General features: G+C 42.0%; 1 protein-coding gene across 1 annotated transcript; it reads right to left on the bottom strand.

The window, feature by feature from the left end:
• Positions 1-147: 147 nt before the first annotated feature.
• LOC140534104 (keratin, type II cytoskeletal 4-like) lies at positions 148-12,255 on the bottom strand. Its single transcript, XM_072654748.1, has 9 exons — positions 11,671-12,255; positions 8,456-8,670; positions 7,549-7,609; positions 6,185-6,280; positions 5,801-5,965; positions 5,201-5,326; positions 3,161-3,381; positions 1,856-1,890; positions 148-1,423 (listed from the first exon to the last, which is right to left on the bottom strand). Exons 1-9 carry the CDS (start codon positions 12,172-12,174, stop codon positions 1,158-1,160), a joined length of 1,689 nt encoding a protein of 562 aa, XP_072510849.1. The 5' UTR covers positions 12,175-12,255; the 3' UTR covers positions 148-1,157.
• Positions 12,256-18,153: the final 5,898 nt, after the last annotated feature.

Below are 18,153 nucleotides of genomic sequence, written 5' to 3' on the forward strand. Positions count from 1 at the left end.
ATATAATGTCCTCTCTTAATAAATAAGGAAGAGATAGCTAACTGTTCCCATTTTGGTTGAAAGAGGGGATAGAGTGGGGCATATGATTAGGTGAAACTGCAGTCCATCTTCTCGGTACCCATGACCAATATTTAGACACAACATGACTTCTTTTAATGAAGTTTATTGATAAGATGGGGAGAAGGGGGAGGAAAAGCATCCAAGACTTTAAAATAAGGCACAAAAGCATAGATGGCAAGGTATTATCCACAAATAGGTATCAGCCTCAGCTTAATTCTTACATCTCTTCTAACCCAATTACTCAGCTGGAAGATTCATTCTCAACCTGAGATCAGATAGTTACCAGGGGGCCCACTGTTGTGCTGAACACTCCATTTGGTGGAAATTACACCTTCAATCCTTTTCATAGGATTCTAATTATACCCTCCAAAAGTAATACTGCACCCCCCCCAAAAAAAAACAAGAAAGAGCCTACCCTACTGGCTCCTTGTGGATGGCAGATGTGAGTGATCAGGTGGTCTCAATGATTCAAATACAGATTATTCTTTTTATAGAAAAAGTTTGAGTTCTGGATAGAGTACATCCGGCCTTTTGGCATACTCATGGATTTATCTGTTCTCCATTGTTTGAGATGTACTCAGAGGTGGAAAATCTGCCTGAGCAGAAAACAAGCCCTGTTGTCAATAATATCAATAATAATGATGATGATGTCATACAGTGCACACCCCAATAGGCATAATCATTGGAGCTTCCATTACTGTGAATTATCTCCCCTCCACTGGGGCAGATAATCAAGGGATGATACTAATTGACTTACATTTGAGTCCCTTGTTTAGAAACAAGAATGGGTAGAAAAGGAGAAAGGGGAGAACACACTTCTTTCAGCAATCTGATAGGGAATGGGGAATGGGAGGAATCCAAAGGAATGGAAAAGTGGGAAGGAAGACAAAAGATGAACAACAAAAAAACTGCTAAAAATAGATCCTCCTCCTGCCTTCCCTATTTCACTGAGACGGGTGAATTGAGAAAAGAGGTCTGCTTTTGATTCAAGAGACCTCCATCCCTAGATGGTATAAGATAATGAAGGACGGATCAGAGGCCAGAACAGAGGAAATCCTATCTACGCAAACATGAGGTTACCAAAAATCTAAGCCAGTTTAGAACTTCACTTGGGTATGGGAGCCCTCCTGACTTTCTTGCCCTGAGCTATAACCCTGGGTCTTCCTAGAACTAGATTCTTGGGTTCCAGATCCAGAGCTGGCCCCTGCTGATCCAAAAGAAGCATGTGTAGAGCCAGACCTGGTGCCAGAGCTATATTCAGTTCCAGAGCTGTGTCTGTTGCCTCCTTCTGCAGAGCTCTTCCTCCCATGACCAAGGCTTGTTGGTACTGCCCCAGTAGATGAGACATTGCTGGTAACCACAGCTACAAGGAAACAGAAAAGAAGCTCAAGACCTTGAAGAGCACCATGGCAGGTCCCGAACTATCCATCCCACACACAAGATCAAGGATCATCTTCCTCAAGAGCAAGCTGATTTTGCTTTTGACTCTCTCTCTCTCTCTCTCTCTCTCTCTCTCTCTCTCTCTCTCTCTCTCTCTCTCTCTCCCCCTCCCTCCCTCCCTCCAAGGGCTCATAGCCAAATCCCAGTTTCTCATCCTAAGCTTTAAGACACCTCTCACACTTTCCCCACTACCACCTCCCATCTTGCCTATGCTCTGGATGCCCTCCTCCTCCTCCTATATCTTTCCAGTGCCATATCTTTGTATACAAAGATACAGGGAGCTCCCATCCCAAACAGGAAAGAGTGTGAGGAGATCAACAAAATTCTGCCCCTATCCTTAATACAGATTACTTACAGTAGGTCACAGCACTGGACACATCCCCAGAAAGCCTGTAACAAGAGAAAGAAAAAGCATAACTCTTACTCATCCTTCTAAGTGAGACTTGGCAAAGAATTCCAGATTTGAGTCATTCCTTCTCTTGGAGAATTCCAACATGGTTCTTAGCTAGGGCGATGAGTTACAAAGACAGCCATTCTCAACCATACCTTTCCTGTTGTTGCTTCCCAGATACTTTCTGCTCATCCCCACAATCACTCTGTCCTCCAGGACTACTTTGCCCTTCCTGAAGTCATTAGACCATTTACAGTGAGTGACTAGCTCCAGGGCACCAAAATTTAGAAGGCATAAACACATTAACTCCTTCAGAAGAGTAGAATCACTTCTTTACTGACTAGGAGCTAAGCACTTCATTAGTGAGAATAATTAGTTAAAATAGGAAGCTATCAAATTGTTAAATACACCTACCTATTAGCCATTATAATGATTCCCCCTCCTGCTCAATTGAATTTGTCTTAATTACTTCTTATATCATTCTCATATATTGAATTATAAAGTTGATTTGAATGTACCTCTTCAAGCAACTTGTCCCATTGACTTTCAAACTTCATCCACCAAGGGGCTAAAATTTCTAGTTACAATTCGGTATTAGCCAGACCTCTACTCTATCTCAGCCTTTGATACTTCCCCCTGTCCCTTTTCTTTATCCTTTCTTAATGTTAACCCAAGATACCAAAAGTGCAGCTCTAAGGAGAACCTGATTATGTCCTAAATGGGCAAGGTCAAATGGATAAAGACATGACTCCCTCTATCTTCTCAACAGAAAGGAAATCCTACCACAAAATTGGGGGTGGTTTATTTGAAAAGGGAGAAAAAGTATGAGATCTATACATTCAGAAAACCCTAAAACAAAAGTTGCTGGAAAGTATGATTATATTGGATATAACCCCTAAACTAAACTCAGCATTTTAGGATCCATTATCAGTGGGTCACAGAGTGTTGGGTATGTCTAAGGTCACAGAGTAACCAGATATACTCAGAAGAAACTAACATTGGCTCTGTATAAGAGAGGAAAAGAAACAAAAACTTCCTAATAATGCGAGCTGTCCAAAATTGAAAGGAGAGACATAGGTAGTGAATTCCTGATCCTTGAATGTTTTCAACCAGAGACTGGATAACTCTGGGTCAGGGTGTTTGTAGCAAGATACCTGACCAGGTTGGGATAGAGCTAGATTCAACTCTGGGGTCCTTTTTAGCTCTAAGAGTCTAAGATTCCATGACTTCATGGAGCAGTCAGGACAATGCATATCTTGCTGCACTCACCTACTCTCTTCTCCCTCCAGCAGCTTCCTGTAGGTAGCAATCTCCACATCTAGGGCCAACTTGACATTCAGCAGATCATGGTAGTCCCGAAGCAACCGAGTGAGTTCTTCCTTGTTCTGCTGCAGGGCATCCTCCAGCTGGGCCAGCTTGTCATGGGCATCTTTGACAGTCTTCTCACCTTTCTGCTCGGCCTCCAGGATGGCCTGTTCCACTGTGGCATTCTGTAGAAGGTAGGATAAGATGAGTCAATAGATCCTTTGCCATGTTAGCAACTCGACCATAAAGAAGCACTCCATGAATGGGATCGTAGGATTGAGAACTGGTAAGAATCTTGGCTGTCTATTCCAGCTCTCTCTTTTGACAGATGAAGAGCATGAGGTCCCAACACATTAACTGACTGACCCAATGTCAAAAAAGTAGTCAGCAGCAGAGCTGAGATCTGAACATAGATCTTTTGAGGTAGCTAGGGGAGCTAGCTGCTAGGGGAGCTAGCTGCTAGGTAGCGCAGTGGATAGAGCACTGCACTTAGAATCAGGAAGACTCATCTTTGTGAGTTCGAATCCAGTCTCCGACACATACCCCAGCTATGTGACCCTCGGCAAGTCACTTAACCCCATTTGCCTCAGTTTCCTCATCTGTAAAATGAATTGGAGAAGGAAATGGCAAACTACTTCAGTATCTTTGTAAAGAAGACCCCAAAACTCAATGAAGAGCCTGACACGACTGAAATAACTGAACAACAGCTAAAGGTAACACAGTGGATAGAGCACTGGATTTGTCATCAAGAAGACCTGAATTCATCCCCTACCTCTGATGCTATCTGTGTCACCTTGAGCAAGTTATTTAATCTCCCTGAGCCTCGGTTCCCTCATCTGTGAAATGAGGATAACAATACCTACCTCCTAGTGTTATAGTGAAGATACAATGAGATGAAATTATTTGCATATATTTGCAAACCTTAAAGTATTATACAAATATTAGCTGTTCTTGTTCTTATTCTCTCCATATTTAGATCTTCATCTACTACCCTATACTGTCTCTGCCTTATATGATCTTCCAGTAGGGATCACCATCCACCCAGTCAATGGGATGTAGACAATGAATTTGAATCAAGCAGGAGTTCAGGCATGTTAACACTGATATTAACAGCAATATTCATTGACAGTAACGCCCATTGACATTTAAACAGAACCCTAAGGCTTACATGGCGCTTTCCTCACAACTCAGTGAGATAGCTTGTGTAAGGTGTTCTTCTCCACATTCTGCAGATGAAGAAGCTGAGACAAAGAGAGGTTAAATGACTTCCTCACAGTCATCTAGTTTGTCAATATCACAGCAGGAATTTGAACCCACTGGACCTGGAGAAGACCTTGATTCTCAAGTTAACTAGTTATATAACCAAGGACGGGTCATTGAACTTTTCTGAACCTCAGTTCTCTCATCTGGAAAATAAAGAAATTGGGCCACTTGAACTTTAAGGTCACTTAACTGCTGCCTTCCTCAATTTCTTCAGCTGTAAAATACGGATAATATTAGCACCCTCTTCCTAGAGTTTGGGAGGATCAAATGAGAAGATATTTATAAAGCCCTCAGAATAATTTCTGGCGCAAATAAGTACTTAATAACTACTTGATTCCTTCTTTTCTCCTTCTTCCCTCCCTCTTCCTTTTTTTCTTTTTTTCTTTCCTTCCTTTCCTCATCTTTCCAACTTGATCATTCATTCCATTAGTCTCTGACTCCTGTTCTAGCTTTTTTTTCCTTCACACTACACAACCTTCTCATTGTGATTAATTCTCATGACTCATTCACATCTTCTTTACTGGGCCCATATCAAAAATTTCCCAAGGGCAGAGACTAAGGTACCTCTTTATTCTGGAGCTCTTTCAGAACCCTGTCTCCTCCCCTGCCTCCAGCCCTTTTCTTCATTCCCAGCACCTAGTACGGAGTTTTGTACGTGGAGACAGAAAGTGTTCATTGATTGACCTGGAAATCATAGGCATGAGAGAATTTGACCACAGAGAGTCAAACCACAGCCCCTACCTGTTTCTTGACATGGTCGATTTCTGCACGTAGTCGCTGAATGGTTCGGCTCAGCTCACTGATCTCAGTCTTGAGCACCTTAACATCGTCAACATGTTTCCCTGCAGTGACCTGAAGCTCTTGGTACTAGAATTAAAGAAAAAGACCAGAGTCAAAAACAAGTAGGGGGAGATTGTACAGATGATGGCAACCCTTCTCAGCTGGCCATTCTGCCTCTTTGTGCATTTATACAACAAGGTCTTCTTGAGTAGAGTGTCCACGTCTACTAGATGTCTGTCCTGAAGCTGGTCACTGAACACAGAGAGATAATTTAGCCAATATAGAATAGAAAGTAAGTTTGTTATATTTGATTTAAGGTTAGTAGAGCCATCCATGTGCCCTTGAGGGTTCCCTTGGTGATCTAGCCTTCTAAATGAAACAATCTCCCCAAAGTTGACCAGGCAAAGCCTAAGGGTGCTGGGATCTATTGGAAAAGTTTACAGGAGTTCTGATAAGAGCTACTTCTACCACTCACTCCTTCCCAGAAAAGGGTTAAAAAAGATGCTGGTTCCTCTACAGACCAGAATGGGCCCTAGATGTCGATCAGTTTCCCTCACTTACCTTGGTCTGATACAAGGTATCAGCTTCTGTCTTACTCTTCTGGGCTATCTCTTCATACTGAGCTTGAATCTCCTCCAGAATGCTGTCCAGGTTCAGGGTACGATTATTATCCATGGAAAGGACTACATTGGTGTCACTGGCCGTTTTCTGTACTTGGGCCAAGTCCTGTAAGACATAGTTTGGATTGGTCTTTGACAGTTACTGAGGTCATCTTCTTTGACTCTCCTTTCTCCTGAGGTTCACAGAGCCCCCCAGTTCCACTCACAAATTTAGAGACCAACCCAGAGCTTCCCTCCTGGAGCTTTTCTCCCTTGTCTCTCTATTGTCCAAGGGCCCCTGGGTCTCCTATGATGGCTAAATGGAGAAGGTAGCCCCTAAACTTACAGTCTCATACAGGACTGTGAGGAATTCAATTTCTTGCTGCAGACTGTCCACTTTAGTGGTGAGATCAACTTTAACTGTGTAGCCAGAATCCACATCCTAAAATAAAGCAAAGGGGAAAGTATATTAAGATGAAGTTAGGGAAGACTCCTTATGCCTGAATGTCTCTTAAATATGTTTTGAGTACAGGTTAGTCTGGGAAAAGCATAAAAGCAAAAGTCATATGGGGAAGAATTGGCTTAGGATACAGAACACCTGAGTTCAAATTCCAGTTCTCCAATCTATAGGTTATGTGATTTTGGACAAGTCTTCCCAGGGTTCCTCATATATAAAATAAAGAAAGAGAGAGACAGAGACAGAGAAGACACACACAGAAAGAGACAGAGACAGAAGCAGAGAGACAGAGAGACAGAGAGAGACAAAGAGACAGCTAGAGAGACACAGAGAGAAACAGAGACAGAGAGACAGAGACAGAGAGAGATTAGATGACCTCTGAAATCTCTTTCAGCTCCAACACTGATTCTGTTCGAAGTCAGAAAGGCAGCTGGGCTCCCCATCACTCCCTCATCTAACTTCATCCTTTTCCCTGATTCATGCTAAGGATGGGTGACATTACCTCTCTGACAGAACTGTTTTCTGTCTTAGCTTATTGTCAGCCTCAGCCATACTTAGTCTTCTTCTAGATAGGAAGATGTAGTTAATAATAAACCAGAACACTAAATTGTTGCTCAGTTTAGTCATCTCCAGGTCCTTATGACCCCATTTGGGGTTTTCTTGGCAAAGATACTGGGTGGTTTGACATTTTCTTCTCTAGCTCATTTTACAGATGAGGAAGCTGAGGCAAACAGGGTTAAGTGACTTGCCCAGTGTCTGAGACTAGATTTAAACTCAGAAACATCAGTCTTCCTGACTCCAGGATCAGCACTCTATCTACTGCACCACCTAGCTGCCTTTTCACTAAAAAAAAAAAAAAGCACTAACCCATGTTTTCGTTTAAAATATCCTCCCTCCCTACACTGGCAGTTTGCACCATCATGGAGCGAAAGTCATCAGCTGGTAAGAATATGGGCAAAGAAGGTAAAGAGCAATCATAGCTAACATTATATATACCAACAAGAAATTGGTTTTGCAGAATTTACTGTCAATAAGTTTTAAAGCAGAAGACCAACAACTAATTACATTTGCCTTATCATTGATGTGATTACTATAGATTTCACAGAACTCCACATCTGAGAAGTGGATTGGGGACTAGGATTATTCACAAATGAAATAACTGAGGCACCATGAGTGAGGAACTATAATTTCCCAAGACCCCAGAAACAGTGCGTGCTTCCTTGACTCCAAATGGAAGATTCAACTATACTCGCCTTTTTAAGTACCACAAAGTCATTCTCAGCATTTGTACGGGTGTTGATCTCTGTTTCATACCTGGTAAAATTGAGAAGATATCCATCTTATAAGTGACCACCATGAGCCCTGATGACTAGTTCTATAAGGTTATTACCACCAGAAATGTACCAATTACTAAATTCCCCTGTGCTTAGGTGACCTTAGTCTCTGCAACAAACCTGGGGTCTGGGAACTTGGTAGTTGTAGATAGATAAATAGACAGATAGATAGACATAGAGACAGAGAGACAGACAAATAGACAGACAGATAGACAGAAAAAGAGAGAGATAGACAGACATATAAACAGCTAGACAGACACAGATAGACAAACAGACAGACAGACAGATAGACAGGATTCATTTCCTTTGAAATTCTATGCATTTGAAAACATTATTCTGAGAAGAAACATAGGCTTCTCCAGACAGCCAAAGGAGTCCAAGACACACACAAAAGTTATAAATCTAGAGCCTTAAAATATCTCCAAGGCCACCTAGTCCAACCCTCTCCCTTTATAATAAAGAAGCCAAGCCTCAGAGGTTTAGTGACTTGCCCTGTTTCACATAGTAGTAAGTGCCCAGATAGACAAGATTTAAACCTAGGCCCTTTGACACAGAGACAGGATTCTTTCTACTGCACCAGCCTGCCTGTGCTGCATTGGGAAACCTTTATTATACACACTGAAGGAAAATGTCTTTTTTTCCCTATGTCAGAGCAGTAGGAGCAGCTGTTTGATGGTGATAGTCTATAGAATATAAACCAGGGCTCAGTCACATGTGAGAATGTGGGGGAGATGAGGGTCTTTGTAAGAGCTGCATAGAAGTAGGGTAAATAAGGTAGCATTTTCCTCCCACAGATGGTAACATTTCCCCCATGGGTTCCACTCACTTTTTCTTGAAGTCTTCCACTAAGTCCTGAGTGGTCTTCAGCTCCACATCCTGCTGGCTCTTCTGAGACTTGAGATTGTCCACCTGGACCCGCAGGCCACTGAGGTAGGCTTCAAAGATGGAGTCCAAATTGGTTGTGTGGGTACTGACATTCACCTGCTGAAGCAGGTCCCATTTGGTCTTCAATACCTGGTTCTGCTGCTCCAGGAACCGCACCTGAAATCAGAAAACAAATACATTCCGCAGACCACAGGGACCACCTCAGAGCAGAGGACGCTGGGACCTCTGGAGGACCCTTTTCAGAATCACAACATCCTGAGCTGTCAAATCTGAAAAGGACAGTTGACTGGTCTGACCTTCCTTATTTTACAGATAAGACACAGAAAAAAAAAGGGATTTGCTCAAATCACACAAGTTTGTAGCAGCTCTAATTCTCAATGCATTCCATTCCCTGTAAAGATCATTGCCCTTAGGGTCGGGGGGCTTGGGTTCAATCCCAGCTCTGCTCCTTACTGCCTAGGCACCAAGGTGACCCAGTGCATAGAGCAATGGGGCTGGAGTCAGGAAAAACTGATTTCAAATCTAGCCTCAGACATTTGGCAACTAGGTGGTACAATGGAGGACCTGAGTTCTAATTCAGATTCAGAGACTTACTAGCTGTGTGACCCTGAGCAAGTCACTTAACCTCTGTCTGCCTCAGTTTCCTCAGCTGTAGAAAGGGAATACTATTAGCATCTACCCTATAAGATTATTGTAAAGATCAGATGAGATAATATCTGTTAAAGTACTTAATACGGTAATGCATATAATTCATAGATAATATTTGTAAGGCACTATGCTAAGTGTATGGCCTGGTACATAGTAGGCACTGACATGTTTTTTCCTTTCCCCTTTCCCCACCTCCCACATTAAATAATTCACTTCATCTCTCTAGGCCTCTTTTCTCCTCTGGGGAAGCAAACAATTGGACTAAATAATCACTAACATGCTTTCCAGTTCTGCATTCTATGATCCTTACAAGGTTTCTCCTACTGCCCCTCCATCTATGTCCTTCCTTTCAACCTTGGTTCAAAGGTCTCCTCTCTCAGGAAGCCCTCTCTGATTAACTCTGAGCTGTGTAGGAACACTCCTCCATTCCTCTCTGCCCTTAGCCCCTCAGTGAGTACTATGTTCCTTCCCATCTATTTGCATGTTGATTTGTAAGAGTTCTTAAGTCATTTGATAAATGCATGCTTAGTGTGCCTGACTTAGAGTCTCTTGCGTGCAGAGATACTGTCTTCTTTCTTTCTTTCTTTCCTTCTTTCCTTCTTTCTTTCTTTGTTTTTTGGTATCTCTCTACCTCTCAAGGTTCTGCTGACAGTAGGCATTCAACAGAAGTTGCACTCTTTTCATTGATTTTCCCCGCTCTTGAACTTCCCTAAGGCAGAATTTCCTCTTGAGTGTTGTATGACATTTCCATGAAATATGATTTAATCAGATCATCATCACAAGGAACCCTCTTGACCTTGCATAACAGCTCACTGATGCAAGAGTCTCCAGGTTGTCCAGAGTGCTCCCCAACATGCCTTACCCCTCCCACTGTTCCAGTGAGGATTTCTCAACTGACCTTACCCTCTTTAATTCCTGCTTTAATATATCATCTTGGGGAGGAGGGGACCTAGGTTTCTTGAAGCCTGAATGTCCACTTGTGGGGGATGGAGTGGAGGAGAATATGACTTATACTTAACTACCTTTATGGCCTCCAAGATCCCTTGCAATGCTGAGAATATGATTCAATAATGCCACCTCAAAGGAAAACAAGCTCCAGTCCATCCATACCAGTAAGCTGGAAACATCTAAGAACATTTGTCTGTCTGCTGCCTGAGTACCAGTCTAGTTAAGTTCTGCTCAGCAAGCAGAAAACAGATGGCCACCAACAGGTGGATATTTTGAGCTATGTCAGTTCAGGAAGAACTATTTTCTAAAGTGTTCCAACCTGCATTAATGGAGGAAGTTTTGCTCAGATCTTCCTTCCTTTCTTCTTTCCTTCCCTCTATCCCTCCTTCCCTTTTTCTTTCCTTCCTTCCTCATTAATATCTAATATCTAATCTAGGTTGAAAGTGCAACAGCCACTCACAGCCCAATCTGACTACTGATAAGCACTGATCCTTTGCCATTTTTCCTCCCCCTAAGGCCATATTTGTATAGGATTTAGTGAAAATATCCAATCAGCTTAATCCCTGCTACAGTTTAGAACTCCAGAGCTCAAGAGATCCACCAGCCTCAGTCTCTACCTGTAGCAGGGATTACAGGTGTACATCATCACTGCCCACATCACCCAATCCAAAATCGAGTGTAAAGTCACACTGACTAAGATCAGGAAAACAATCCTGGGAAATGGCCAGAGAAGGAAGGGTCTTCTATGATAGCTTGGTATGGGGAAAAGAGCCTTGGCCTTGGAATCAAGGGATCTGGGTTCAAACCCTAGTCTTAATTATGTGACCATAGGCAAATGGTCACATTAAACCTTAAAATGCTGTGTAGATGCTATGAATAAGTAGGATTAAATAAGTAGGTTCATTTAAAAATAGATTTCCCAATAAAGTAGAAAGTTCCATTTTTACATCTGAAGCCAGACCCAGTAACTCTGGCCAGCCTGACTAATAGAATTTAAAGTCAACTGATCATCTCACCTACAACGGCCCATTTTCATCTCTACCTTTTATTACAATTCCCTGACTTCTACTCTAGAAGGACCAACATGCTGCCAACATGCTCATAATGCCTTTTACAGTTCTAAATTTACATGAAAACCCATAGGAATCAGAGACTATTCCATTATTTTGGGGTTCCTTGCTTGTCTCTAAGGAAGTTGACTGGGAACCCTCAAAGGTTCTACTGTGAAAACATCTTCTTCTTCATTTCTGGGTAACATCACTCATAGAGAACTAAAAGGAGGTATTGACTTGAAACTGAAACTGAATTTAGGTTCAATGTTGGGAAGGCCTTCCTGTCAAAGGTGAGACCTGTCACCCCCAAGGAAAGCTCCTTCATTTTGGAGAATTTTGTGAATAAAGTGAGTGTCTATTGTACTTGAAAAACCTTAGATACTTTCCTGTTGAAAGACAGTGAAACAAACTAAATAGATAATCTCTGAAAGTTTAGAAAGCTTCCTTTTCTGTAGATCTTTGAAACAGTTTACTCCTGGCTCTCTGGATGTTAAATGTCAGGACTTACCTTGTCAATGAAGGTAGCAAATTGGTTGTTGAGAGCCTTGAGCTGCTCCCTCTCCTGGGTCTTCACCTGTTGGACCTCAGGGTCTAGCTTCACATCCAGAGGCACCAACAAGTTCTGGTTGATAACCACTTCATGGATCCTACCAGGGCAGACATTAGGGCCAAAGGATCCACCACCTAGACCAACTCCTCCCAAACCACCTAAACCAAAGCCTCCCACTCCAAAACTGCCACCACTTATATGTCCACTTCCAAAACCCGCCACTGTGTAGGCTCCATAGCCCAGGCTGCCTTGGTCTACACCTGCCACACTGGTAAGGATACTCTTGTGCCCACCGAGGTTGACAAGGCTCCAACTGCTGGAGCTGACCCCTCTGCCCCCAGAACAGCTTCCAGTTTTCTGAACAGAGGAGCTTCCAGCCACTCTCCGGCTCCTGCCAAGCAAGACGGCAGAGCCACTGCTATGACCTCCGCTTTGGGATGTCCAGACAGCCTGCCTACTCATGATGGCTAAAGGACAGTGAGTGAAGATGAGTTAAAGGGAAGAGCTAGAAGACTATTGAGTACTCCTCTGGTGGGAGAAGGGAAGGATCCCCTTTTATTCTCAGCTGGCTTTGGCAGCTGTCCAAGGTAATTGGAATACAAATATATGGGTTTGGTTCCCCCACAGTAATAAACTAAAAATGACATGAAAATAAATTAATGCCATCCATCTAGGGAACAGTTTGTCAAATTATAACTGCTTAGTTAGCAGGTTTTGCTCAATTATCTATTAACTATCTGCTGGCGTAGGCAATATGAGGTGTGTGAGATGGTTTCCGAGGGCCCTCCAAGATGCTGTCTTTCAGTTGTTAGTATTTCCATTTTTCATTTCGATCAGGATGGGATCGAAACCCAGGCCATATTGCCTTAGACACTGGAGGTCAGAGACTTTGATTATCTCCAATCAGCTGCCCAGCAAGAGCTCTGGTTGAGGAATTCCCCAACTCCCCCATTCAATTTTTTAGATTGATGGAGAATTGCTTCCCATCTTGTTTCCCCTATCCCTCACTTCCTCAAAACAGGAATATGTCAGATGGGGCAGACTAATCCAATATCACTGAAGAATAGCTATTCTTTAGATTCTCAAGGAAGGAGAAAAATAGCAAAGCAACAGGTAATTTCCTGATCATTAGATTGTGAGCTTTTCAAGGACAGGGATCAGCTTTTACCTTTCTTTGTATTCCTAGTGCTTAGTATGGTGCCTGACAGAGAGCAGGTTCTTACTGATTGATCAAGGTTGGAAAGCCCTCTAAACAAGGCTAAGAAAATTCTGATGGAACCAGGATACCAGTATTCCAATATCTGGAAGCCTGGCTTTTCTTTTAGCCTTTGCCCTCCAAAAAAATGGCCAGAATCCAATGGGCCAAGTTTCGTTCCCCCTTAGCGGAGTATTACCTCTTCTCTCTAATGAATCTGAGTGGTCCTTTTCCCCAGGCACTGTAACCCTTGCTGAGGCAGCAGAATTTATGCCCAGAGGCTTGTGGGAAAATGACCTTGGAACAAGCCATTCCCATCCTAACTTTGTCTTCTCTCCTACCAACAGGGTGACATAATTTATCCAAACTGAGCTATTTCTCAGAATAAAAGGCTACTAGACACATTTCATTTTTCTCCCCCTAGAAAATTATGGAATATCTAAGCCTTTAATCCTCCAGATCTCCTTATCCCCAGGTCTTCACATATCTAGTTCTATAGGTCTCCAAGTTTCTAGCTCTCCTATTCATCAGATCTACTATTGTCCAGAGCTCCAGGCTTTTTCACTTAGAGACCTTCAGGCCTCCAGTTCTCCAAAGGCAGCTGGAGGTCTAGCAGATAGAATAATGGTCCTGGAGTCAAGCAGTTCTGAGCTCAAATCCAGCCTCAGACACTAGCTGTGTGATCCTGGGCAAGTCATTTAACCTCTGTTGGACTCAATCTCTTCAACAGTAAAATGGGGATAATAATAGCACCTACCTCACAGGATCGCTGTAAGACTCAAATGAGATAATAACTGCAAAGTATATAATTCCTGGCACATAGTAGGTGCTATATAAATGCTTATTACCTCCTTTAAAATCTCCAGGTTTCTCAGTCTCCAAAACTTCAGAGCTCTTGGACCATCAGTTCTACAGACAAATGACTTTTTGATCTCTAAGGACTCTGCTTCCTACTCCCCATAGTTCAGCATTCCCACAGTCACAAATTCTATATGTGTCCTTGTTTCTACGCACTGAGTCAAAAGAATAAAAAATAAATGGGGGGTGGAGGAGCAGGAAATCATATAACTCTGACTTGGGTCCTTCTAAAGACTTAAGGCTTAAGTCCAAGTGGAAAAGACTTGGCTTTGAGTCCCAAGTGCCTTTAGACAAGTTACTTCATCTTGCCCTCAAGGCAACCCTCTAGGACATTCAGATCCAAAGAAGGTCCTTCATTGACAGGGGAGTTCCCTACAACAATGAAATCACAGATCAAGTCCCATGTCTTGAAAACTTGCAAATCATCTTCCAAATACTATCTCTTGTAAGTCTCACAATAACCTGATGAGGCAGATACCACAATTATTATTATTCTTCATTTTATACATGAAGAAATTGAGACAGAGACATTCAATGACTTGCCAATAGTTAGAATGTCAAAGATGGTGCTTGAACTCAGGCCAGTCAGTCAGTAAACAAGAATTTAGTAACTGCTACTGTGTGTTAGGTACTGTACTAAGAATCAGGTATTTCTGATTCTAAATGGAGCACTCTAATCATATCACCCTCAACTGAGATTTAGAACACAAAATCAGAGTTCAAGAACCTAAGCAATTATGTTCAATTCATCAGCTACTTAATGCAACTACTTCTGCGCATAGCACAGTACTAGATGCAGAGAATGAGCGAAAATTTAATTGAGTCAACCTTCTTGGCCCTCGTGGAGAAGATTTTCTAGTTGGAGGATAAGACACATACACAGATAAACCTTTTATCCTCTCAAGGCTCCCTGAAGGGAGGGAAGGTAGGATAAAGTCTTCTTGATTTAAAAAGAAGAAAGTTGAAAGGACAACTGCTATCAAGGAGATTTGGGAGAGTGAATCCCTTGAACCCTGGAGATCCAACACCAATATGATGAACCCTGGGAGCAGTTAATCAGTCAATAAGTATTTATTAAGCATCTACTGTGGGCCAGGAGCTGTGCTAAGCATTGCAGATATAAAAAGAGGGAAAGCACTATCTATGCTTCCAGGGACCTTATAATCTAATGTAAAAGATAGGAACCAAAAAAAGGCACAAACAAGCTATATACAGGAAAAATAGAAAATAACTAACAAAGGAAAGCACTAGAATTAAGAGGAATTGGGAAAGGTTTCCTAAAGAAGATGAGATTTTAGTTGAGACTTAAAAGGAAGCCAGGGGAGCTAGGAAGGAAAGGTGAAAAGGGAGTGTACTTTAGGCTTGGGGGAATAGCCAGAGAGAAATGTCCAGAGTCTAGAGATAAACTGTCTTGTTCATGGAATAGCTAGGAGGCCAGTGTCATTGGATTGAAGAGTATGTGTTAGGGAATAAAGTAAGAAGACTGCAGGATGGTGGTGAAGGGTAGGGGGGCAAGGAAGGGTATGAAGGACTTTGAAGACCAAACAGAGGATTTTGTATTTTATTATTTATTTCCAGAGGTAATAGACAGCCACTAGAGCTTATTGAGTAGGGGGGTGATGTGATTGGAACTCAACTTTAGGAAAATCACTTTGATGACTGAATGGAGGATGGATTGGAGTAGGGAGAGACTTGAGCTGGGTAGACCAACTAGAGTTACCTGGTTGCCTAAGAAATAGCAAACTGGTCCAGGCAAGGAAATGGATGAGGTCAATTTTCTGTGTGGTTGGGTAATGAGATCTGGCCTGTGAATAAATCACTACATTTCTAGCCTGGGTGAGATAGGGAGACTCAGTGTTGAAAAAACAGAACATATAAGGGCACTGTTGAATGATCAAATGTCATGATGATGATGATGATGATGATGATGATGATGATGATGATGATGATGATGATGTTGGCTTATAGAAAATGCTTTGAAATTCACAAAGTGCTTTATGTACATCTCACTTGATCATCACAACAGTCCTGTTGGATTGGGACTACAGATAGTTTTCTCCTCTTTTACAGATGAGGAAACTAAAACTCAGAAGTTTAGAGACCTTTCCATGATCACACTACTAGTAATTAGAAGAGGGAGAAGGTTCCCCACATAGATTAAGGACCTTGTGTGGATACAGGAAGATCATCTAATAAAGCTAAGAATCAAGCTCAAAAAGTATTACTGGACACAGATCCTCTCTCCTCTCTTTCCTTGTAGGTTCATTTCCCTACTAAGTATTTCTCTGTTTCAAAAAGGCAATCTATGATGTGTCATTATTATTTATTATTATTAATTATTCATTGTTATTAAGTTATTATTCATCTATATTTCTAAATTCACTCCAATCAACTCATCCACCCCAACCTGAACTGGGAAAAATTTATTCTTCCTGTGAATTAGTTTCCCTGCTCTTTATCAGACCCTAACTGCGCATTTAGAGGCTCAGACACAAATCATAGTGACTATGTACTTTATTTAATGAGGGCAGTTAGGTGGCACAGTGGATGGAGTATGATCCTGGAGGCAAGAAGATTCATCTTTATGAGTTCAAATCTGACTTCAGACACTTTATAGCTGTGTAACCCTGGGCAAATCACTTCACCCTGTTTGCTTCAGTTTCGTCATCTGCAAAATCATCTGGAGAAGGAAATGGCAAACCACTACAGTATCTTTGCCAAGAAAACTCTAAACAGGGTCATGAAGAGTTGAATACAACAACTTTATTTAATAAAAGTTTCAAACAGCATATAAACATGGATAAGCATTAAAAGGAATGAGGCATCCAATAGCAAACTACAGTCTGATTTTTCCATCCCTTTCTACCTCTCATCCCTTCTTTTCTCGAGTTGGAGGGGGAAATGGAAAGAAATGTGGTCTGACTGGAGCCTCCTCAGGCAGCGCCTCCTGGGAAGCAGGGAGGGGCTGGACTCTGCTCTTACTCTGCTGCCACAGCTGTTTTCCAGGCCACTTTTCTGCTTCTCTTACTAGTTCCACTGGCTAGTCCATGCTCAAGGCAACCCTCTAGGATGTTCAGTTACACAGAAGGTCCTTCATTGACAGGGGTGTTCCCTGTAACAATGAAATCATAGGTCGAGTTTCAATCCCTTAAAAACTTACAAATCATCTTCCAGATATTATCTCATGTAAGCTTCATAATAACCCTATGGGCCAGGTATTACAGCTACACTTTGATTCTGGTAGCAGGAGGAACAGTCCATCCATCCCATCCCTGCTGGCTTGGGAGGAGATGCATGGATAGGGACATGACCCCACACGACCTCTCCTTATGACACAAGTTGCTTCTCAAGGTCTAAGGTCCTCCCAACCAGAGAATGTTAAGCTTTCCTTTACATGCTCCCCATCCCCACCCCGTTATCCCCTACAGTCTAGACTGGGGTTCTCTTTAAGAAAAGGGTGACCCAAGTGTCTGAGTTAGGATTATAATTCAGATCTTTCCTGACTCTAAGTCCAACAAATACTTCACATTACAGCATTTAGTTATTGTTGTTCAGTCATTCCAGTCATGTCCTTCCCTTCACAACCCCACACGGGTTTTTCATGGCAAAGATACTGATGTGATTTGCTATTTCCTTCTCCAGGGGATCCAGTAGATCCATTTTGTCAATCAATAAAAAGTTAAGTGACTTTCCCAGGTTCACACAGCTAGGAAGAGTTTGAGGATGGATTTGAACTCAGGTCTTCCTGATCCCCGGTCCAATGCTCTATTCATTGAGCCACCAGCACTACAGTATAACCTCTAAAAAAAATTCACAGAACATTGTTATAGAGATGAGATAGAGGCAAAGATAGGGATAGAGACATAATACAAATACATACATATATGGAAAGGGAGAGAAGGGGAAGGGATTAGACTTCTATAATGCATCTACCATATGCTACCAGTGCTTTTTTTTTTTTAAACAAATATTCAACAACTGTCTTCAAGGTTTTAAAAATATTTTTTTATATGTTGGTTCATCTAATCCTTAGAATAATCCTGTGAGGTTGGTACTAAAGGTGACTTTACTATCCCAAGTTTACAGATGAGGAAAGTGAGGCTCAAAGAATTTAGGTAACACTAACAGCAGCAGTAAGCTACCAATAGAAGTGGCATTTGAAACCAGGTGTCTCCTGATCTGAAATCCAAGACCTCAAAAGAAACAGTATATTTTCTGCTTGTCCTGAATATAGTTTGGCTTCTATGTATTTGTTTGCATATTGTCTCCTCCATTCTATTGTAAGCTCTTTCAAGGCAGGGACTGTCTTTTGTCTTTGTGTGTGTGTGTCTACTTAGCACAGTATCTGGTATGTTGTTATTGTTGTTGTTGTTCGGTTGTTTCTAATT

The sequence above is a fragment of the Notamacropus eugenii genome, chromosome 3 (assembly GCF_028372415.1).
Source record: "Notamacropus eugenii isolate mMacEug1 chromosome 3, mMacEug1.pri_v2, whole genome shotgun sequence".
Lineage (NCBI taxonomy): Eukaryota > Metazoa > Chordata > Mammalia > Diprotodontia > Macropodidae > Notamacropus > Notamacropus eugenii.